The sequence below is a fragment of the Mobula hypostoma genome, chromosome 1 (assembly GCF_963921235.1).
Source record: "Mobula hypostoma chromosome 1, sMobHyp1.1, whole genome shotgun sequence".
NCBI lineage: Eukaryota > Metazoa > Chordata > Chondrichthyes > Myliobatiformes > Myliobatidae > Mobula > Mobula hypostoma.
Window position 1 is genome coordinate 94,383,168 of NC_086097.1, and position 23,427 is coordinate 94,406,594.

The 23,427-nt window shown below is 48.8% G+C and overlaps 1 protein-coding gene across 1 annotated transcript in view; it reads right to left on the bottom strand.

Annotated features, from left to right (window-relative positions):
- Positions 1 to 23,427, bottom strand: part of LOC134358575 (pleckstrin homology domain-containing family H member 1-like) — a 203,394-nt gene that overhangs the window by 88,420 nt on the left and 91,547 nt on the right. Inside the window, exons 9-18 of the mRNA XM_063071313.1 lie at positions 22,426 to 22,517; positions 19,118 to 19,268; positions 16,734 to 16,873; positions 15,575 to 15,685; positions 15,367 to 15,453; positions 13,798 to 13,961; positions 9,030 to 9,105; positions 6,535 to 6,714; positions 2,179 to 2,393; positions 807 to 810 (exon numbers count right to left, since the gene is read on the bottom strand). Coding sequence (XP_062927383.1) covers positions 807 to 810; positions 2,179 to 2,393; positions 6,535 to 6,714; positions 9,030 to 9,105; positions 13,798 to 13,961; positions 15,367 to 15,453; positions 15,575 to 15,685; positions 16,734 to 16,873; positions 19,118 to 19,268; positions 22,426 to 22,517 — 1,220 coding nt within the window. The remainder of the gene's footprint in view (positions 1 to 806; positions 811 to 2,178; positions 2,394 to 6,534; positions 6,715 to 9,029; positions 9,106 to 13,797; positions 13,962 to 15,366; positions 15,454 to 15,574; positions 15,686 to 16,733; positions 16,874 to 19,117; positions 19,269 to 22,425; positions 22,518 to 23,427) is intronic.

A 23,427-nucleotide genomic window follows, 5' to 3' on the forward strand; every position in this document is an offset into this window, starting at 1 on the left:
TGTATGAGGGAGAGTGGGAAACGGGAAGCTGGTGTGGATGAGGGAGAGTGGGAAACGGGAGGCTGGTGTTTAAAGGGAGAGTGGGAAACGGGAACTGGTGTGTATGAGGGAGAGTGGGAAACGGGAGGCTGGTGTGTATGAGGGAGAGTGGGAAACGGGAGGCTGGTGTGTATGAGGGAGAGTGGGAAACGGGAGCTGGTGTGTATGAGGGAGAGTGGGAAACGGGAGGCTGGTGTGTATAAAGGGAGAGTGGGAAACGGGAGCTGGTGTGTATGAGGGAGAGTGGGAAACGGGAGGCTGGTGTGTATAAAGGGAGAGTGGGAAACGGGAGGCTGGTGTGTATGAGGGAGAGTGGGAAACGGGAGGCTGGTGTTTATGAGGGAGAGTGGGAAACGGGAGGCTGGTGTGGATGAGGGAGAGTGGGAAACGGGAGGCTGGTGTGTATAAAGGGAGAGTGGGAAACGGGAGGCTGGTGTGAGGATGAGGGAGAGTGGGAAACGGGAGGCTGGTGTGTATGAGGGAGAGTGGGAAACGGGAGGCTGGTGTGGATGAGGGAGAGTGGGAAACGGGAGGCTGGTGTGTATAAAGGGAGAGTGGGAAACGGGAGGCTGGTGTGTTTAAAGAGAGAGTGGAAACGGGAGCTGGTGTGGATGAGGGAGAGTGGGAAACGGGGTCGTGGTGTGTTTAAAGGGAGAGTGGGAAACGGGAAGTGGTGTGTTTAAAGGGAGAGTGGGAAACGGGGTCCTGGTGAGTTTAAAGGGAGAGTGGGAAACGGGGTCTGGTGGTATAAATGGAGAGTGGGAAACGGGACTGGGGTTTAAAGGGAGAGTGGGAAACAGGAACTGGTGAGTTTAAATGGAGAGTGGGAAACAGGGGTCTCGGTGTTTAAAGGGAGAGTGGGAAACGGGAACTGGTGGTTTAAAGGGAGAGTGGGAAACGGGGCTGGTAGTGTTAAAGGGAGAGTGGGAAACGGGCTGGTGTGTATGAGGGAGAGTGGGAAACGGGGCTGGTGTGTATAAGGGAGAGTGGGAAACGGGGCTCAGTGAGTTTAAAGGGAGAGTGGGAAACGGGGGTCTGGTGTGTTTAAAGGGAGAGTGGGAAACGGGGTCTCTGTGGGTTTAAAGGGAGAGTGGGAAACGGGGTCTCGGTCGGTTTAAAGGGAGAGTGGGAAACGGGGTCTCGGTGAGTTTAAAGGGAGAGTAGGAAACGGTGTCTCGGTGTGTTCAAAGAGGGAGAGTGGGAAACAGGGTCTCGGTGAGTTTAAAGGGAGAGTGGGAAACGGGGTCTCGGTGCGTTTAAAGGGAGAGTGGGAAACGGGGTCCGGGTGAGTTTAAAGGGAGAGTGGGAAACAGGGTCTATGTGGGTTTAAAGGGAGAGTGGGAAACGGGGTCATTGTGAATTTAAAGGGAGAGTGGGAAACGGGGTCTCGGTGAGTTTAAAGGGAGAGTGGGAAAAGGGGTTCCGTTGCGTTTAAAGGTAGAGTGGGAAACGGGGTCTCGGTGAGTTTAAAGGGAGAGTGGGAAACGGGGTCTCGGTGAGTTTAAAGAGAGAGTGGGAAACGGGGTGTTGGTGGGTTTAAAGAGAGAGTGTGAAACGTGATCCCGGTGGGTTTAAAGGGAGAGTGAGAAATGGGGTCCCGGTGAGTTTAAATGAAGAGTGGGAAACGGTGTCTCGGTGGGTTTAACGGGAGAGTGGGAAACGGGGTCCCGGTGCGTTTAAAGGGAGAGTGGGAAACGGGGTCTCGGTGAGTTTAAAGGGAGAGTGGGAAACGGGGTCTCAGTGAGTTTAAAGGGAGAGTGGGAAACGGGGTCTCTGTGGGTTTAAAGGGAGAGTGGGTAACGGTGTCTCGGTGGGTTTAACGGGAGAGTGGGAAACGGGGTCCCGGTGCGTTTAAAGGGAGAGTTGGAAACAGGGTCTCAGTGAGTTTTAAGGGTGAGTGGATAACGGGGTCTCAGCGAGTTTAAAGGGAGAGTGGGAAATGAGGGTTCGGTGAGTTTAAAGGGAGAGTGGGAAACGGGGTCCCGGTGCTTTTAAAGGGAGAGTTGGAAACGGGGTCTCAGCGAGTTTAAAGGGAGAGTGGGAAATGAGGTCTTAGTGAGTTTAGGGGGAGAGTGGGATACAAGACCCAGTGAGCTAGCTACTGAACAATTGGGATTTCCAAACACTCAGATAGTAGACTATTGGTGTTTTTCTGGAGCATTAATTGGTAATCCTCTGGCACCATACCAGCCAGGTCCAGCCCCTGGGCCAGCGTTAATCCACAATCTCCCTGCGTGGCACTCACCCGACTGTCCATCGACATCCAGCAGTCTTCCGATCAGCTGCTCGTACTCTGTACCTACTTTGGAATGGCTGCTCCCAGCTGCCACAGTCAAATGGTAGAGCCAAGTGTCCTGTGGAGAAGTAAGGCGTGGTGGTAGAAAGCACAGTGACAGGTATTGGTCTCTCTGAGGGACAGGTCTTGCTGATTGAGGGAGCAGGGGTAGAGTACAGGCACAGGATGGTAATCTGACCAGAAATTCAGTGGCTTGTACTTACAACCTCGGTACAACAGTCAAAACACCACATAAACCGTCCCTTTGGCCCACTGAATCCATGCTAACCACCAATCACCCATTCACACCTTTCCTACACAGAACCCCATTTGATTTTCCCCACACTCCCATTAATAGTTCCAACACCCCAAATTCTACAAATCACCTGGACATTTGGGGCAATTTACAATGGCTAATTTAGCCGGCTGGTGGCGTAGTGGCATCAGCGTCGGACTTTGGAGCAAAGGCTCCCAAGTTCGAATCCAGCCAGCTCCCTTGCACGCTTTCCATCCGTGCTGGGTTGATCGTCGAGCTAGAAGCTCTTCATAAAAACAAGAAAGCCTGCTAAAAAAAAATGCTGTCATGATGGCGTCCCGATGACTCTACTCGGAGTTAAGGGCTTTATTCCTTCTTCTACAATGGCTAATTAACCCACCAAACCACACATCTTTGGGATGTGGGTGGAAAGCTGGAGGAGATCTGCACGGCCACAGGGAGAACATGCAACCTCCACACAGGCAGCACCCGAGGTTGGGATCGAACCCAGGTCACTGAAGGTGTGAGGTGGCGGTTCTACCAGCCTCGCCACTGCCTTCTTCTGGATAACCACTAATCAATGATTAAACCCAACAGACCACCGAAAACCGGGTGAACAATTCTGAAACCTACTAAACTCCAACTGCATTCCCTCCGCAATTCCTGTTTCTCCTCGGCTGAAGTTTGGTGGAACAAGGCTGACTTAGTTATTTTTAAATAAAGGAGCTGGCTGCAAGTGGTTAAATTCAGCCTTACTTAGATTGTTTCCAGCTGGAATTGGTTGACAGAGCATGGTTGCTGTTCCTGAGTAGACACACTCCTGGAATTATGTGTATGAGTCAGCTTTCCAGTGAATTGGCTCCTCGTTAATTAACAGACACTTCTTGACTGAATATCAAATAACCTTTGTCCCAATCTTCAACACTGTCATAACTAGTAAAATAAAAATGTTTAGCAATATTTTTAGAACACTTTTCTGTTCACTGCCTGTCCAATATTCCCTCTGCATTGCGTCAGGCACCATACGAATAATCTTAACTTCCACGAAGTTTGGGCACAGGCCTGGAAGCCTATCATAAAGTCTGATTATAAGACCATAAGACAAAGGAGCAGAAGTCAGCCATTCGGCCCATCGAGTCTGCTCCACCATTTTATCATGAGCTGATCCATTCTCCCGTTTAGTCCCACTCCCCCACTTTCTCACCATAACCTTTGATGCCCTGGCTACTCAGATACCTATCAATTTCTGCCTTAAATACACACAATGACTTGGCCTCCACTGCTGCCCGTGGCAACAAATTCCATAGATTCACCACCCTCTGACTAAAAAAATTTCTTCGCATCTCTGTTCTGAATGAGCGCCCTTCAATCCTTAAGTCATGTCCTCTCGTACTAGACTCCCCCATCATGGGAAACAACTTTGCTACATCCACTCTGTCCATGCCTTTCAACATTTGAAATTTTTCTATGAGGTCCCCCCTCATTCTTCTAAACTCCAAGGAATACAGTCCAAGAGCGGACAAACGTTCCTCAAATGTTAACCCTCTCATTCCCGGAATCATTCTAGTGAATCTTCTCTGCACCCTCTCCAACGTCAGCACATCCTTTCTTAAATAAGGAGACCAAAACTGCCCACAGTACTCCAAGTGAGGTCTCACCAGCGCCTTATAGAGCCTCAACATCACATCCCTGCTCCTATACTCTATTCCTCTAGAAATGAATGCCAACATTGCATTCGCCTTCTTCACTACTGACTCAACCTGGAGGTTAACCTTAAGGGTATCCTGTACGAGGACTCCCAAGTCCCGTTGCATCTCAGAACTTTGAATTCTCTCCCCATTTAAATAATAGTCTGCCCATTTATTTCTTCTGCCAAAGTGCATAACCATACAGTTTCCAACATTGTATTTCATTTGCCACTTCTTTGCCCATTCTTCCAATCTATCCAAGTCTCTCTGCAGACTCTCTGTTTTCTCAGCACTACCGGCCCCTCCACCTATCTTCGTATCATCAGCAAACTTAGCCACAAAGCCATCTATTCCATAATCCAAATTGTTGATGTACAACGTAAAACGAAGCGGCCCCAACACGGACCCCTGTGGAACACCACTGGTAACCAGCAGCCAACCAGAATAGGATCCCTTTATTCCCACTCTCTGTTTCCTGCCAATCAGCCAATGCCCTATCCACTTACGTAACTTTCCCGTAATTCCATGGGCTCTTATCTTGTTAAGTAGCCTCATGTGCTGCACCTTGTCAAAGGCCTTCTGAAAATCCAAATATACAATATCCACTGCATCTCCCTTGTCTAGCCTACTTGTAATTTCCTCAAAAAATTGTAATAGGTTTATCAGACAGGATTTTCCTTTAAGGAAACCATGCTGAGTTCTGCCTATCTTGTCATATGCCTCCAGGTACTCTGTAACCTCATCCTTGACAATCGACTCCAAGAACTTCCCAACCACCGATGTCAAGCTAACAGGTCTATAATTTCCTTTTTGCTTCCTTGCCCCCTTCTTAAATAGCAGAGTGACACTAGCAATCTTCCAGTACTCCAGAACCATGCCTCACATCCGACTATCGTCAGTGAGGAACACTGAAGTTCAATGCCAATAAAAAGATGAACACAAGAAAACAGCAGGAGTCAGTGATCAGGCCCATTAAAACTGCCCCACCATTCAACATCATCATCAATACTGGTGTCAGCTGGGTGGGCAGGGTGGAGATACGTCTCTACCAAAGGAGGTGTAAGGCGCTCCTTCCCTCTGTTAGCCTGCAGGTCATCCTTGGGCAAGGTGTAGCACCTCAGGGTCAGGCAAAGTTGTGGGATCAGGAGGTGGATGGTTGTATATGCAGCCTGTGCATATCACAAGTCCTGTTTATCTGACCAGGGACAGCATGCAAACATTCTCTGAAGAGTATTAGTAATGGCTGAGGTCACACGTCCTGTAAAGACACTGCTCAGAAGAAGGCAATGGTAACTCACTTCTGTAGAAAAATTCACCAAGAACAATGGAAAGACCATGGTCACCCATGTTATATGACATGGTGCCTAACAAATGAATGAACTAGTCTCAGCATCTCTCCTGTACCATTCCTCCATACCTCTCTAATCCTTGGGTGTTCAAATATTTACCCATTTCCACCTTAAATACTTCTAATGATCCTGCTTCCACCACCCACCAGGACTGAGAATTCCCGAGATCCACTGACCGGAGGGAAAGAATTCCTATTAAATGATCAGCCCCGTATCAGGTAAAGTTATGTCCCTTTGTTCAAAACTCTCCCCGCAGCGAACACATTCCAGCAGCTATCCAGTCCAGCCCCTTTAGGGTCCTATGTCTGAATAACGTCACTCCTCATTCCATCAAATTCCAAGGAATACAGCTTCAAACTAGGCAATGTCTCCTGACAGGACACCCTTCTCATCCCAGGAAATAACCTGGAATCCTCTTGGTATTGCCTCCATATGAACATAAGAAATAGGAGCAGGAGTTGGCCACCCGGCCCATCAAGCCTGCTCCGCCATTCAATAAAATGGCTGATCTAACCATGGACTCATCTCCACCTACCCGGCCTTTCCCCATAACCCTCCAGTGTACAAGGAAAGGGGACTAAAACCATGCACAGATTCCAGGTGAGGCCTTACCACCACCCTGTGCAATTGATAGAAAGCTTCCCTGTTTTTAAATGCCTACCCCTTCATACCAGTGTGAAGTAGTTGCCCCTTCAGGTACCCGTTAAATCTTTCCCCTTCACTGTAAACTTATGCCCTCTAATTCTTGATATAATTCTGGACAACGACAGAGTGCATTCGCCTGATCTATGCCCCTCAGGATTTTATACATCTCTATAAAGTCACCCCCCTCCCCCCAAGGAATCAAGTCGTAGCCTGCCCAGCCTCTCCCTAGAACCCAGTCCCAAGTCCCGGAAACTTCTTCCACCCTCCCAAATGACTCCTCACCTTCTCCTGCTTTGTACCAATCAGCAGGTAAGTTGGGCTTTGATCCTTCGGATGGATGACCAGGGTGAAGTGGGAGGAGAGGAACCCTCGGCCCCCGGCCTCGTAGTCCTCGTCGGAGTCGCAGGAGCGGTCCACCTCTTCAACTTTAGCTTCTCTGACCTTCAGTTGACCCAGGGGGAACTAAATAATCGGAGAGTTAATTAGAACAAAACCCATCTCCTTCCTTACATGCCTCACGCACAGAACCAAGACCAGCGTTATCAACAGCAGCACTAAACACATTGCGGAAAGCAATCAACCAGCTATTAGTTGGAGGCAGGCTTTGTGGCCCCTTGAGGTCTCTCCTCACTTGGCTCTGCATAGTTTCTGAGCTCCTATAACCCAGCTCTGTGTGCCCAGGCTCGTCACTGGCTTCTCCTCTTTTGGAGCGTGTTGCTGACACGGGGAACATCAATGGAATGTCACCCAGCAAAGACTGAGCTCTGTCTGCAATCACGACTTTGAACCGCAACCCGTGGCCAGACCCGCAGCCCAATACCACTGAATAAACGGGAACTCCAAACAGTTATGCAGAAAGTTTAATATTATTGCCTCAAATTTACTACATCCCTGAAATCAGTCTTCATTAGACCATTCCCGGATTGAGCCACTGTTATCCCAGAGTTTCCGTCACAGTTCTATTCCCTTACACCCAGCTCAGGCACTGCTATTGAGCCAACTGCCTTCAGACAGAAGGGACTAGTTTTAGAGGCCACTTCCAATGCACTGGCAACTTGATATTTCCACTAAGGCCTGTGAGTGGATGCTGAGGTTTAATTAATTGCAGACAGTAGACCTGCTGAAACACACAAAGCTGTGTATTCCCACACCTACAGGACTTGGTTTTCTGCTCTGAGCCAGGCAAACGGGATGCATGCACACTGCCAGTTCTGCCAGCACAAAAGAAGGAAGCCTCAAGTTCTTGGTGGAGGTCCAAGCAAAGTACAGAACAAGTGCTCCTCTAGTCACCTCACCCCAGCAACTGCCATTCTGAACTTGGTGGGTGGAAGGAACCATTTCTGTGTTACGTCTCTCTGTGAACCAGCCAAGCTGTGCTGGCACAGGCGTCTGGTGTGGGCATTGGCTTGGAACTCACTATACAATGACCAAGCCTCACTGTCTGCTGGTATGGCCAGGTACATCACCTCTCCAGACCGTGACACACCTCTCATTCTCTTTGTACATCACAAAGCTCAAGCCTTTGGTAATTACCAGAGTTCCCTCTCACCTCCAGTCTTTCAACGTCTGGTTAGTCCCACCCAGCCACAGCAGCATTCTCAGTGTGCACTGTTCAACAGGCAAACATGGCCACTCGCAGGGAGTACCACACCCAGTGCAAACTGTAGTCTCCCTCTTTGTTCCAAGATTGGAAAACTCAATAGCACTGAGCGCCTTCCTGATGGCACTCCACTTGCATTTACACTTTTCAAATGTAACCTCCTAGAGAATGCTGATCAACCACAGGCATTGCGATGGGGATGCAATTTTATCTGGTTCACTGCCTTGAGGGGAAAGAGTGGTACATGCCCAGGAACACAATACAACAAAGTGTACTTTACAGCTGCACATTAACTGACAAATATCTGCCCCAGCTCAGGAACTGAGGGTGCAAGTCTTTCAAAGTTATTGAAGAATAAACACAGTATATATTTCTACACTTCCTTACAAGGAGGAAGCCCTCTATTTAGCCCATCAAATCTATTACATTTTTGAATCGAACAATCAAATTGAATTTATTATTATCTCTTTCTTTTTGCATTTGCAGTTTGCTGTCTTTTGCCCAGTGGTTGAACGCCCGAGTTGGTGCGGACTTTCATTGATTCTATTCCGGTTGGTATTCATTCTATGGATTTATTGAGTATGCAGGCAGGACAATGAATCTCAGGGTTGTATACGGTGACATATCTGTACTTTGGTAATAAACTTACTTTGAACTTTAAATCTATTCTGGCTCACAACTCAATCTAGTTCTCCATTAATTTTCCATGTCACCCACACATCCCACATTCCCATCCATTCCCCTCACATTCTACCTCACACTAGGGACAATTTATAGTGGCCAATTAACCTACCAATCTGCACGTCTTTGGACACAGGAGGACACTGGAGCACCCAGAGGGAATCTATGCAGGAATAGGGGAAACATGCAAACTCCACACAGACAGCACCCAAGGTCAGGATTGAACCTGGGTTCCTGGAGCTGAGAGGCAGCAGCTCTTCTCTGCGATCACTAATGTCACCCCACTCTTCAAATGCAAAAGATTAGCCGTGGCTTTACCCTCAACTAGCCACACATGGCTGCTATGTTCCTTGCGTTCCATCCGGCCGAGGCCCAAAGCAGTCCTGGGGAATGGATAGCTCACATTGCACCAGAGGTAGCAGAATGAACCCACTTGTCCTTCAATCATCTGACTGGAGTCTACTTCTGGGTCGCTTTACCAGTGGTATTTACGTACCTTGTCATCTTGATTCCGGAAATAGTAGAACACCTTCCCAATGAGCGAGCACCAGACCAGCTTGGAGTAGCCATGCCTTACCTGTAAGGCAAGCGAAGAACATTGAATCATCAGTACTTTGTGTGAGTATGGAGATCACTTTTACTGGTAAAGTGAACCAAATCTGAGGACCCACAGACACCTGAGCCTGGAACTACAATCGCATAAATATTCTAACCACGTACCATGTTTCCATCCATCAGCCCTAGAGGAAGTAAAATGCTGAAACTGGCTTCTCCTCTAGTTGTGATACTAAAAAAAAAACTTTCGAACAGTTTCCATCATTTAAAATTGTGGATATTCAGATTGGGAGCAGTTTCTCTCTAAAATGGGAGAACTTTTAAAGGCTATGGCCCAGGATTAGAGGCACATTCTTCCAGGACTGAGCCAAAAGTTTTCAGTTAAACTCTTTTGGGAAGGAGGAAAACGCATACTGAGAATTTTTGAAATGTCTGTGGAAGCTCCACTGCTGAAACAGGAGCTTAATAGCATCTTCCTCTCAGCAGGGCAGTCTGCTCATCCTGCTCGCAAGCAATGAGATAGGTGGCTCTAAAGGCCACCTCATCACAATCATACACACAAGACGAGGCTAAGGCAAGTTGCTCTCTGACATATGCAACTTTCAGCCTTGGGGCCGCTCACGTTCAACAGAGCTCAAACAAAAGCACAGGGCCTTCATCTGAGAGGATTAACAGAAAGAATAGCAGCAGGTCTTGGGTTTATCCTGAGATAGTTGATCTCATTTGGTATGGCAGATACATCAACAATCTATTTTATGTAGCACGTAATGGAGGAAATCGGCTAAAGAGAAACAAGGCAAGGGAGATCAGATTGGAGCAGGTGAACAAACACTCAGAGGCCCCGATTTCAGGAACAGCTGAAAAGGGAAGGGGAGATTAAGGGAGAGGTGGACAAGTGAAGGTCTAGCTCCCATCGGCGAGAGAGATAGAAGGGGCCGGAGTTGGAGGTGAAGGCATGGAGTTTAGAGTCTACACCTGAGATTCCATTGAGGATGGATCCCTGCAGAGGAATCGTGTGGATGTGTTCCTCAGTTGAGGCTTGTCACCTCCTCTTGCTAATCGATAGTGCACACCCAAGGAACAGCTGACTGACTGGGGAACTGAGGAGGACATGCATGGGTGGGGAGAGATTTAGTTTCAAGATCCAAAGTACTGCACCTTCAATTGCAGTTTGCATTGCCAAGAAAGCCTGTTCTTGAAATCCAGAGAAAATGAAGTTTCCTTGAGTTATAGGGGACTTGGTGAGATCAGATCCGGAGAGAATAAATAGGCTGGAGCTTTCCTCTGTGGAATGTCGGAAGGCTGACCTTGGAGGTTTACAACATTTGTGAGGGGAATAGATAAGTAAACAGTCTTTTCGGCAGGGTAGAGGAATCTAAGAGCAGATGGCATAAATTAAAGGGGGACTGAGGGACAACATTTCCATTAATGGTGGTGGGTACATGGAATGAGCTGCCAGAGGGAGTGGTAGAGGTGAGTGCAATTAACTTTAAGAGATGGTTAGACAGGAAAGGTTTTGATGGTTATGGGGCAAAAGTAAGACTAGCTCAGGTAGGCAACTTAGTCAGCAAGGACAAGGTGAGCTGAAGGCCTTTTTCCGTGCTTTTTAACTCTATGACTCTAAAACTGTCTTCCTCACTGAAGTTGCTGGTGAACGCAGCAGGCCAGGCAGCACCTCTTCCTAGAGATGCTGCCTGGCCTGCGGCGTTCACCAGCAACTTTGATGTGTGTTGCTTGAATTTCCAGCATCTGCAGAATTCCTGTCGTTTCCTCACTGAAGGCTGGATATGTCTTCTAAAGACGGAATGCAATGAAGACTGGATCCTGGGTTAGCAGGAACACTGACAGATTACACAGGCCCATATTCAACCAAATTCAGAAGAATGCGAGGAGATTTAACAGAAAAACAAAATTCCTAGAGGGCTCAGCCAATCTGGTGAATGGAGGACGTTTCCCCTGGCTGACAGTGTTTACAACGAGGAGTCACAGTCTCAGAATATGGGCAAAAACTTTTAGGAGATGTTTCTTCATTTGGAAGACAGCAACCTGTGGAATTCCCTATCACAAAGGATGTGGACAACATGACTGGCCAGGATTAAGGAGGAGGTGAAAAGATTTATTGGAAGGTCTTCGAAGAGAATGAGGAGAGAGAAGGATTGTGATTAAACTGAAAGGTGGAGAGTCCAGAAAGCCTGAGTGGCCTCTGCTGCTGTTTCCCATGTTCCTGAGTTGCTCACCAATGACAGCCTGAAGCCGCAACAAAGGTGCCCATTGGCAAGCTCTCAGCAGTCCCACCCAGGCAAAAAACAGTTCATTCTGCATCTGGGTGAGGGCTGGTGGGGGCGGGGTGCTAGCTGGTGCCAAGGTCGCAAGAAACCATGTGGGAGAGACGTGCATACTAATAGGAAACAAACTGTTAATATGAAACTCACCGCAGAACTAAAGGAGTGGTGGGGGGGCGGGGGGGGCGAGTGGAGAAGGGGGTGCACATTCTTCTGCCCTGGCATCAGGCCAAGTAGTTTAATTGGCTTTGCCTAAACACAGCTTTTGAGCCAGCACCAACTTCAAAGTGTCCTGTCTCAATTGTTGAGAACCCACAGAACCAGATCTCTACCCTCATCCGAATAAATGTGCTAAGCAGCCCTTTGATTGCAACATCTGGCAGACTACTGTAAATGCACGGGGCTTTGTAGTAAGACAATGCCTGCTTATCACAAGCTGGGATTTGAGCTGTTACCAAACCCCAAGGTGCAGGGGAATCTCTCATCTTCGATTTAGGAGTTAGTGTGGGGAGGGTGTCCAAGGGAATGAACTTGCATTAAGAGTGCATAACCCAATGCAGTCTGATTTATGCTCCGAATGACTATAATAATTTTTACCAGATGCTGGAAAGCTGAAATAATAATCAAAATTGCCAGCAACACTCAGCAGGTTTCATCAGTGTCTGTGGAGAGAGAAGTTGTTAAGCATTCAGGCTGGTAGCTTATTATCTAGCAGAAGTGTATCCTCCCTCCACGGATGCTGCCTGACCTCCTGAGCACCTTGAGCAATCTTGATTAATGGCGGAGGTTCCCCTGGCATCACACGGCTCCCTTTCCGTGTTGCTGTAGAAAATGCCCCTTTTCAGCAGGGAAGAACGTTGGCCAGAGGGTGAAGGCAGCAGCTGTGCGGCCATTGCAGAAATTCCTGTACCTTTCCTGTGCCTGCCCAGCCCCTGCACTCACTGAACTCTGCCGAGGGCTGGGCTCCTCCTGCCAATCAGTCATGGTGCTGCACATGTGTGTCTTACCTGAAGGCAGAAGCCATGAGCACCTGAGAGGCCTTATTCCCGATGCAGTGAGCTTCAATTCCATGAGACAAGGCTGACCCTCCCCCCCCCCCTCAGCCCCACTCCCTGGCCTTCTTCCCGTAACCTTTGGATGCTGTGTCCAATCAATGTCTGTCTTAAGTACACCCAACAACCTGGCCTCCACAGCTGCCTGTGGTAATAAATTCCACAAATTCACTAACCTCTGGCTATAGAAATGTCTCCGCATCTCTGTTTTAAATGGAGACCCCTCTATCCTGAGGCTGTGCCCTCTTGTCCTAGACTCCCCTACCATGGGAAGCATTCTTTCCATATCGACTCTGTCAGCATTCAAAAGGGTTCAATGAGATTCCCCCGGCCCGCCCCCATCCTTCTAAATTCCAGTCAGTGCAGACCCAGAGCTATCAAACGTTCCTCGTATGATAACCCTTTCATTCCTGGAATCCTTGCGAATCTCCTCTGAACCCTCTCCAATGTCATCACATCTTTTCTTAAATAAGGAGCCCAAAATTGCTCACATTACCCAAGGTGAGGCCTAACCAGTGCTTTATAAAGCCTCAGCATCACATCCCTGCTCTTGCATTCTAGACCTCTCGAAATGAATGCTAACATTGCATTTGCTTTCTTCATCACCGACTCAACCTGCAAGTTAATCTTCAGGGTGTTCTACACAAGGACTCCCAAGTCCCTTTGCATCTCAGATTTTGGATTTTCTCCCCATTTAGAAAGTAACCTGCACATTTATTTCTACTACCAAAGTGCATGACCATGCATTTTCCAACAGTGTATTTCATTTACCACTTTCTCCTAATCTGTCAAAGTCCTTTTGCAGCCTACTTGTTTCCTCAACACTACCTGTCCCTCCACCAATCTTCATATCATTCGCAAACCCATCTATTCCATTATCTAAATCACTGATATACAGCATAAAAAGAAGTGCTCCCGACTCTGACCCCTGCGGAACACCTCTAGTCACTGGCTGCCAATAGGAAAAGAATCCTTTTATTCCCAGTTGCTGTCTCCTACCAATCAGCCAATGTTCTAACCATGCCAGTAACTTCCCAGTAATACCATGGGCTCTTAACTTGGTAAATAGCCTCACGTGTGGCACCTTATCATAGGACTTCTGAAAATCGAAATATATAACATCCACTGCATCCCCTTTATCTATCCTACTGGTACTCTCCTCAAAGAGGACTTGTAATTTCCCCAAGTCCCTGGAGGCACAATCATACCATAGAATGGCAGAACTATCATTGAGCAAGTTGGATCCAGTCAGCCTACGCTAGTCAGACATGCTAATCTTACGCCAGTGCATTTCATTGCCCCAATTTTCCCATCAATTACCCCATAGATTTGCCCCCATGCACACATTAGGAGCCACTTGCAGTGCCCAATTCACCTTACCTTGGTCAGCCAGCCTCGGACTGTCGGCTTCCATTCGGCTCGAGAACCCGGCGGGCTTGCCAGCTGAACCTTCAGGATGTTCTGCAGCACGCGGATCCACTCCTCGAGGATGTTGGGGGAGTCTGCAGTCAGGTAGTACGTCCTGCTCTCCGTCACCAGCTGCAGCAGGTAGGACCACAGGAAACCACTGACAGAGTCTTCTTTTACATCCTCCCGCGTGAGCTTTGCGATCTATAGGGGCTAGCGCTGTACTGTGAGGAAGCCAATGGGAGCATGTGCCCTGAGGAAAAGGGATCTTAACACACCTTGGTGCTGTGCTTAATTGGTGAGGGGCTACATGCTACTCCTGAATCCTACACTGAAGAGCTTATAAACTGTATCAGTGTCTGGATGAGGATGCACAAGGCAGGCTTAGTAAGCTTGCAGAACCAGCTGGTGTTAACACTGAAATGGTTATCAGGATTTACAGATGGATCTTGATTGGCTGGGTAAACTGATTCTGCATCTGGGCCAAGGAAAAGCAGATGAAGTTTAATCCAGATAAGTGCGAGGTGTTGCATTTTGGGAAGACAAGTCAGAGTAGGACTTTCACAGTGACCGGTCAGGCCCCGAGTGGTGTTATAGAACAGATGTACCTGGGAACAAGTACATTGTTATCTGAGAGTGGTACCATAGGTAGCCAGGGTACTGAAGGAGGCTTTTGGTGCGCTGGCCTTCATCAGGCAGGGCACTGGGTAGAGAAGTTGGGATGTTATGTTGCGGTTGCATAAGATGTTGGTGAAGCCAAATTTGGAAAATCCAGCTACATGAAAGATGCCATTAGGCATCTAATGAGATTTATGAGTATGTTGCCAGGACTCATGGGACCGAGGGAGGGACTGTCTTCACTTGAGTTTGGGAGAATGAGGGGTGATCTTATTGAGGAGTGTGGAATCATGAGGGGGCTAGGCAGGGTCGGAGCGTGTGGTCTTTTACCTCGGGGGTCTGAATCAAGAACCAGGTTTGCGATGAGAGGGGAGGAATTTAATAGGAATCTGAATTTACCCTTTCACTCAGAGGGTAATTGGTGTATGGAATGAGCTGCCAAAGGAAGTGGTTGAGGCGGGTACGGGTACTTTAATGACACTTAAAGGGTACTTGGACAAGGTACGTGGATAAGAAAGGCTCAGAGGGATATAGGGCAAATTGGGCTAGCTTAGATAAGTCTCATGGTCAGCAGGGACCATTTGGGCTGGAGGGCGTGTTTCACTGCTGAGTGACTCTGAGATTGAATATTCACACGTTGACACGGTGTCTTTGCACACCCTTTGTACTCGATCGGCACGTCACAACCATCACGTTAGATGCTCGGCTTCGAATGGCATCAGTGGGGTAGGAGGTAGATGGGGAAGTACACATGATCATTGATGCAGAGATCCAGCAGATCACCAGATACCTGAAAGCTGGAAGGGCAAACTGATCGGTTCAGTGCGTTGGGTGGGATTACTAGCCTGGATATCCCCGTGGTCCACGTGGGAAGGGGTGGGGGCACAGTATATTTCCAGAGGTGCACACTTGCACTTACCTGGAAGGTCTGCGCTCCCTCCCCACGCACAATACGACAGGAGGAGCCAAGCTCAATCTGGCCTTGGGGCTTGCGGATGACGTCACTCTGGAAGTACAACGTAGTCCTTGAGAATTACAGTGGCCTCAAAAATTGGATCCCACAGCCCCCCACGTAACTGTAGCTCTGACTGTATCACGACGTCCCTGTTCAGGACAGAGTTACTTACGGGCGACTTGTAATAAAGGATCTCGCTGTTCCTCAGCGTGAACCATCGCCTTTTCCACGTCCTTACGCGGCCTCCCATCTTCAGCAGGTACCCAGATTTTTCCAAAGGCTCCTGCAACCAACACAGTGGTGGGTGGGTCAGGCAGTCTGCTGTGGCTGTGACTGCGACTGCGCGACAGGCACAGAAATGACTCAAGAATTGACCGGTAGATTAGGCGACCGCTTCAGGTGGGCACAGAGTCTAACGTGGTGTGAAAGGACAGCGAGGAAAACCTGGCACCCACTTCCCAAGGAAGGGTAGGTGGCTGAAAAAACAACAGCAGTATCTAGTAGCGATGCTCTGGATGGAGTTGGAAGATCCATCTATCCTCTTAGTTTTATCATGTGGAGAGGTGGAGGTGGGGCAGTATCATGTGACTACACTTCCCATCCAATCACATCACTCATCAAGAGGTGAAAAGTCACATGAAGACACTTTCTATCCAATCACCTTGGGCTTACAATCTCCTGACCCATAAGGCAATGAGGTATCAGCACTGCTGGGAAAGACACACCCAGGGCGACCTGCGAATGGTCCTAGAACTGTGAACTTGGGCCAGATTCTTAAACAGGTACACTGCTACTTACCAATCCCTTCCCACCCTCCCCCAGCCACCTACCCCCTTCACTAAAATAATCACTCTGCCACTTCTTGTACCCCCCCCCCCCGCTTCCTGTCATCCTGCCATTGGCAGCTGTGCCTTTGGCTGCCTGGGCCCCAAACTCTCAGGTTCCCTTCCCAAACCCCTCTGCCTCTCGTCCCATTACTAAGCCTTAAGAGCTTAGGGTAATACTGTGGAGCTCCTGGGAATTAGTGTGGGCAAGAGGTGTGGTGGAAATGCAAGGTGCTTTGGTCTTCAATGCCACCAACCACAATTGCATCTCCTTAACGTTACAGTCAAAATGCAAAATTGCTTTGATTTGCATATCTAAGAATTTGATCAGATCTATAACAGCTGTGGAAAGGGACTGGTGATGTGAAGTTGGAGAGAGAGGACTGATACTGTTGGATTAACACCATCATTAAGTGACTGCTTTCCCAATCCCTGATGAATATTTCAGCCGAGGACCATTCAGGACTCTAATGTACCAGGAGAGAAAGCGGTCTGCGGTCAGCTTACGTTGCAGTTGCTCTCTGCGGAGTAGATGGAACAGGTCCTGAGGAGTTTGTGTTCAGGCTCGGAATAATCGCTGTCTACAGAACAGGCGTCAGGAGGGATGGCGTAATCACTTTCCGAGCTGACAGAGGACATGGAGACGCCTGAGGGGAGAGAGAGAGAGAGAGACACACACATACATAATGTGAATTCCACTGCCCTCACTCGTGGCTCTGGTGCACAGAGTAGGACAGCTCCATGAGGGACTAGACCAATGAAGGATGATGGCTTGGTTACCCTGTCAGATCAGTAAGACAACTCCAACTACACTTTTCATAACATTTCTTTCTGACAATCATCCCTTTCTTTGCCTGTCGTTTCTTCCACAAGTGGAAACAGTTTCTGTTTATTCTACCTACATCCTTCTTGACTGCAACTACCTTGATCACTCGTGCTGTCCACCTCCTTTGCTTTAAGGAGGACCACTGCCTCTCCAGTTTACCCACTGAACTCAAGTCCACATCCGGGACATGCTTCCTTCTTTTGCAACTAACAGCCCAACTCCAACTTTAAGGCCACTTCCAGCTTGCTGGACTCCTGTTTAACCAGGTGAATTGGACCATCCTCTCCCCAAGAAGCTGCACAGTACAGGCAGCAACAGATCTGTGGAGACCACTGATCGTAGAAGTAAAAATGTGTAGATTGCATTGGGGTTGAGAGGACTCCTTCTCCCAGGTATCAGACAGTAGACAGTCAGTCTTTGACTGGTCAGGAAGGGTCAGGGAAGCCTAGCGGATGTGTGCACAGGTATTTAGTCTTGCATAATTTGCAAGTTTGTTGTTAGTTGAACTAATAAAGCTCTCTGTCAGTTAATACAGATTCTGTGTGCCTAACTGATCATTGTTTTTAAGGGTGAATACTCACAACAGTCAGCTTTGTAAAAGAATCTTTGTGGTTAGAGCCCAAGAGGAGTCTATTTGCCCCATTAGACATACTGTCTCTATGCCAAAGATATTGAGTCAGTGCCAATCTCATGCCCTCTCCAAGAGTGCTACTGGTTCTTTTCTATCAGATACTTCAGCGAATCTGCCTCCACTACCGTTCCTGCTGATACATTGCAGATATTAACTACGTGCTTTAAGGAAAACTTCCCTACGTGTCACATTTGGTTCTTCCTGCCATCGCCTCAAGTCTTTCCCCTCTAACACTAACGAGGACAGTTTCTGTCTATTCTACCTATATTCTTGGTTGTAAGAAGCTCGATTATTCACCCCTTCACCTTCTCTGTCCAAGGAGAACTGTAGCTATGTAACTGAAGTCCCTCATCCTGGATTGTTTTTTTAAGTAACATTTTTTCCTCAACACTCCCCAAAAGTCTTTTACATCTTCCCTAAAGTATGGCGCCAGAACTGGACACATTACACCAGCTGTGTCCCAACCAAGTGTTTTATTAAGCTCCACCAACTTTTCCATGTTCTTTATGCCTCTACTCAAAGGCCAGGGTGCTGTTCGCCTTTTTAAACACATTCTCAACTTGCCCTTACTTTGATGAAACACACAAAGCCCAGCGTATTGGTGTGTTCACACCTCCGTGAGAATGGTGCTCTCTTGTAGACAAAGCCTCTGGCCATCCAGATCTGCACTGGTTAGACCCTTTCTGCAGATCGGTTGCCATGTTTCCTTTACAGAGTCATACAGCAAGGAGACAGGCCCTTCAGCCCAGCTGGCTCATGCTGACCAAGATTCCCATCTAAGCTCGCCACATTTGCCTGTATATGGCCCATATCCATCTCACATTTCCTATCCATGGTCCTGTTCAGGTCTCTTTGAACTGTGGATCATGTACCTGCCTCAGCCACTTCCTCTGGCAGCTCATTCAATACATTGACCATCCTCTGGGTGAAAAGGCTGCTCTGAGGCTCCTGTTAAACCTTTTTGCCCTCATCTTAAACCTACGCCCTCTTGTTCTTAATTCCCCAAACCTGGGAGAAAAAGACTGCGCACATTGACCCTCTATACACCCGACTCCATAAACTCAATAAGATCACCCCTCGTTCTCCTACCCTCCCGACCAACTCAACCTCGCGATGTAACTCAGTCCCTCAAGTCCCAGAGTCAGCAACATCCTCATAAAGTCTCCACTGCACTCACTCAACAGCAGGCTGACCAAAACTGAACACGATATTCCAAACGCCGACACTTTGTGCGACTGGAACACGACCCTCAGTGCTTGGTGCCCTGACTGAAGGCCAGCTTGCCAAATGCCTTGTTCAGCTGGTGACTCCACCTTCCAGGAATCTGCTGCTTTGCTACCTCCTGCCCCGCCGCACCGCGAGGAGACGTCAGCTGTGATGTTGGAGACACGCTCACTCACTGGGCTCCTCGGCCTGATCTCGTTGACCACCCACCTCTTTTCACGGCTCGGGGGCTCCCGGGTCCGTTGGTTTTCCTCGACTCTGACCCTGCGGTGGACGTTCGGAAGCTGGCCTGGGAACTGCTGTCGTCATCAGATCCCGAGGACTCGTCCGGGAAGGGAATGTTGCTAATCTGTGTTGCTTTCTGTCAAATTCCAGCAAGACAAATGTGGCATTACCTTTAGCACACACTATCCTGCCTGCAACCCAGTTCCTTGCCTGGAGTCCACGGGAGGGGTGAGGGATGGAGCGGGTGTAGACACAACCAGCTCAGAGACACCAGGCAAGGTCATTTGATTCCAAACATTTGGAATATTGTTCATTACTGAAATCCCTCCCCTCTCCCTTCCCCTTTTCCCAACCATGATTCCCCTCTCTCTGACCCCTTCCCACTCTCAGTGCATCAGAATCAGGTTTATCATCCCTCACAGATGTCATGAAATATGTTTTTTTATTGCGACAGCACTACAGTACCATACACAAAATTACTACAGTACTGGGCAGAAGCCTCAGGCACCCTAGTGATGTACATGTGGCTCAGACTCTCGCACAGTACTGTATATTAACCCCTTTTATTCCCGTCACCGACCCCAGCTCTCCACCGTCACACCCCCAGGTTCTGCCTACAGAATTCACCTGCCAACCTGTACCAGCCCAGAGGGCAAGCCCATTCCAGCGCATCTGAAATTAACTTATTTCCTTTCCCGTACACATCTACGCTCCCTGATTCCCACACAGCTTGGAAAACAGGCCATTCTGCCCCTCTCTCCATGCCCACCAATGGGCAGCAACCTGTACTCATCCCACCAATCTCTGCTTTTCCACACCAAAGCGATTCATGTGCTCGTTGAAACACTTCTCAAGTGTCAGGGAACACTCTTGCTGGTAGAGTGTTCCAGGTACTCATCACTCTGTGGGTGAAGAAAAATGTCCCTCAGATTCCCTCATCCCTTTCCATCAATCCCTACCTTCTAATTTTATCCTCCTGCAACAGAAGCTGCCCAACTCTCCTGGTGTTTTCAGCAAACGCTGTTGTTACTTCTGTTGAAGACATGCTTTCTTTGGCCTTGTTCTTACTTTCTAAAGAGCCCTGCTGAACTATCTACTTCAGGAGTAAGCCTCCCATCATGATCCATGATTACTCAGACCTTACTATATGGACTCAGACCTCACCATATGGGAGCGGAAGAAGGCAACCACCAGCTCGTAGCCTCCAAAGGATGCCAGCCCTGCCAGGGATGCCTATGAGTTGATAAAGCCAAGCCACTCTGACCTGTCTTTGACCTCCAGCACACACGTCGATGAGAAACAGCATGTCACCTTCTATTGGGCAAGTCGTAGCCTCCGTTCTTTAACTCAAATCCAACTATTTCAGGCAACCCGCTTTCTCGATCTGTATTAAAACTGAACAGTAAGCCATCCAGCAGTAATATTAACTCAGACTTTCTCTCACCACGGACGCTGCCTGGCCTGCTGGGCATTCCCTACTGCTCTGAGCTGCACTGCACTTCTTCTGCAACTAAACTCTGCATTGTTTTGTTTTTGATACCTTGATACACTTGTATATATGGCTTAACTGTGGAACGTGTGGGTTTTCCCCGGGTCCTCTGGCTTCCTCCCACAGTCCAAAGACATCCCGTGATTAGGTCAGGGTTAAATCCGCATTGTGGGGTTGCTGAGATGGGGTGGTTCGAAGGGCCGGGAGGCCTGGGTTAAATCAGTGTTGTGGGTTGGCTCGAAGGGCCGAGAGGCCTGGGTTAAATCAGCGTTGTGGGGTGGCTCAAAGGGCCTGGGTTAAATCTGTGTTGTGGGGTGGTGTCAAGGGCCGGGAGGCCTGGGTTAAATCAGCATTGTGGGTTGGCTCGAAGGGCCGGGAGGCCTGGGTTAAATCAGCATTGTGGGTTGGCTCGAAGGGCCTGGGTTAAATCAGCGTTGTGGGTTGGCTCAAAGGGCCGGGAGGCCTGGGTTAAATCAGCACTGTGGGTTGGCTCGAAGGGCCTGGGTTAAATCTGCATTGTGGGGTGGTGTGAAGGGCCGGGAGGCCTGGGTTAAATCAGTGTTGTGGGTTGGCTCGAAGGGCCTGGGTTAAATCAGCGTTGTGGGTTGGCTCGAAGGGCCGGGAGGCCTGGGTTAAATCAGCATTGTGGGTTGGCTCGAAGGGCCTGGGTTAAATCTGCATTGTGGGGTGGTGTGAAGGGCCGGGAGGCCTGGGTTAAATCAGTGTTGTGGGTTGGCTCGAAGGGCCGGGTTGGCTCGAAGGGCCGGGAGGCCTGGGTTAAATCAGCATTGTGGGTTGGCTCGAAGGGCCTGGGTTAAATCTGTGTTGTGGGTTGGCTCGAAGGGCCGGGAGGCCTGGGTTAAATCAGCGTTGTGAGGTGGCTCGAAGGGCCTGGGTTAAATCAGCGTTGTGGGTTGGCTCGAAGGGCCTGGGTTAAATCAGCGTTGTGGGGTGGCTCGAACGGCCGGGAGGCCTGGGTTAAATCAGCATTGTGGGGTGGCTTGAACTACTCTGCGCTCTATCTTTGTAACACACAAGCCGTTTTCTCACTGCATTGGAGTACTCTTGAAAATAAAATAACCAGCTTTCATATACCTGTTCGGTCGCATTTTCTCTCTTTCCCAACATCCAAATTAACCTACCCATCAAACAGCATCATCAACGTTGTGATCCCACTACCTTCCTGTAAGGAATTTGTATATTCACTCTGTGACTGCGTGGGTTTCCTCCGGGTGCTCCGATTTCCACCCACAGCCCAAAGACGTACCGGTTAGTAGGTTAAGTGGTCATTGTAAATTGTCCCGTGATTAGGTGAGGGTTAAATCGGGGGTTGCTGGGTGGTGTGCCGGATAGGCCTATTCTGTGCTGTATCTCAATAAATAAACCCAAGCCTCACTAAGGAATATTTTATTTCTCCTATTCATCTCTCCCTAAACCAGGGGTTTCCGACCTTTTTTATGCCACAGATCCTACCAATAACTGAGGAGTTTGTGCAACCCAGCTTGGGAATCCTTGCAAATTAGCCTGCGTTTGCTCTTTCCCACTTCTTCAAACTGAAACATTAACCCTGGCTGTCTCTCTGCAGATGCTGCTCAGCCTGCTGAGTATTCCCAGTGTTTTCTGGTTAACTAAGGACGCGCTCTTGGCATCTCAAAGCTGCCCCTCTGTGCTGCTTGGATAAGCAGGCCAGTCTCCCTGCAGTGTGGTTCCGCTGGGTAACAAAGGGACTGATGCGAGGATCAGGGGTTCCAGGCTCACACCTGGCCTTCAGCCTACTGTACGTAAAACTGCTCATCCTACCTACCCCTTTCAAGGTGGTGTAGACAGGAACCGTCACATTCTTGTAGATGAGCTGAGTGAATGAGCCAGATGTGATACCTGCAGGAAGGTTCGACACTGGGGAACGGACAGAGAAATGGAGGAGGTTAACACAAGAACCAAGAGCCTGATGCTTGCTTTGCAAGACCCAGCCTAGATTGTCTTATTTCCAGAATTGCTGACCACCTTGGCTTGGTGTGTCACAACACCACGTTCCCCACGCCCCCCCCCACCCCCAACATTGTCCCTTGTGTTTACAAAGACTTGTCCAACCACTCTACCAAGTTGCCCCATTGGGGAGCCAGGGCCAATGAGAACGGCCTCAAAGTTGGCCTGGGCAGGCCCCAGCCATAGCAGTGATGACAGCGAGTGGGGAGACAAGAGACTGTAGATGCACGAATCCAGAGCAATAGACAATCTGCAGGAGGAGCTCAGTACATCAAGCAGCACCTGCGGGGCAAAGAAACTGCCGACTCTTTGGGTTGACACCCTGCGTCTGGACCGAGAATCGAGAGGTGAGATGGCCAGTATAGAGAAGAAGGTGGTCAGAGGCAAGAAGGAATTCTGAGGTGGTTGGCAGACCTGGAAAGAGGTACGTGAGCAGGCAGGTGGTGCCAGGTAGGGATCGTGAGCAGCGGTAGAACTGAGAGACTGCCAGGTGAATGATAGATGGACGCAGACAAATGCAGGGCCATGGTTAGTGCGATGCCATTACAGCTCGGGGCATCAGAGTTCAATCCCAGCAATCCTCTGTAAGGAGTTTGTATCTCCTCCCTGTGGAATGTATGGGTTTTCTCCGGTTTCCTCCCACAGTCCCGAGGGACTGGTCATTGGTCATTGAAAGTTGCTCCCCAGTTAGGCTACGGTAAAACCGAGGAGGTGTCGGGGATATTAGTTCAAAGGGCCAGAAAGAGCTACTTTGTGCTGCATCTCCAAATAAAAATAAATATGATTAAAAAAACAGAGGAAAAGGAGGAAAACAGATGGA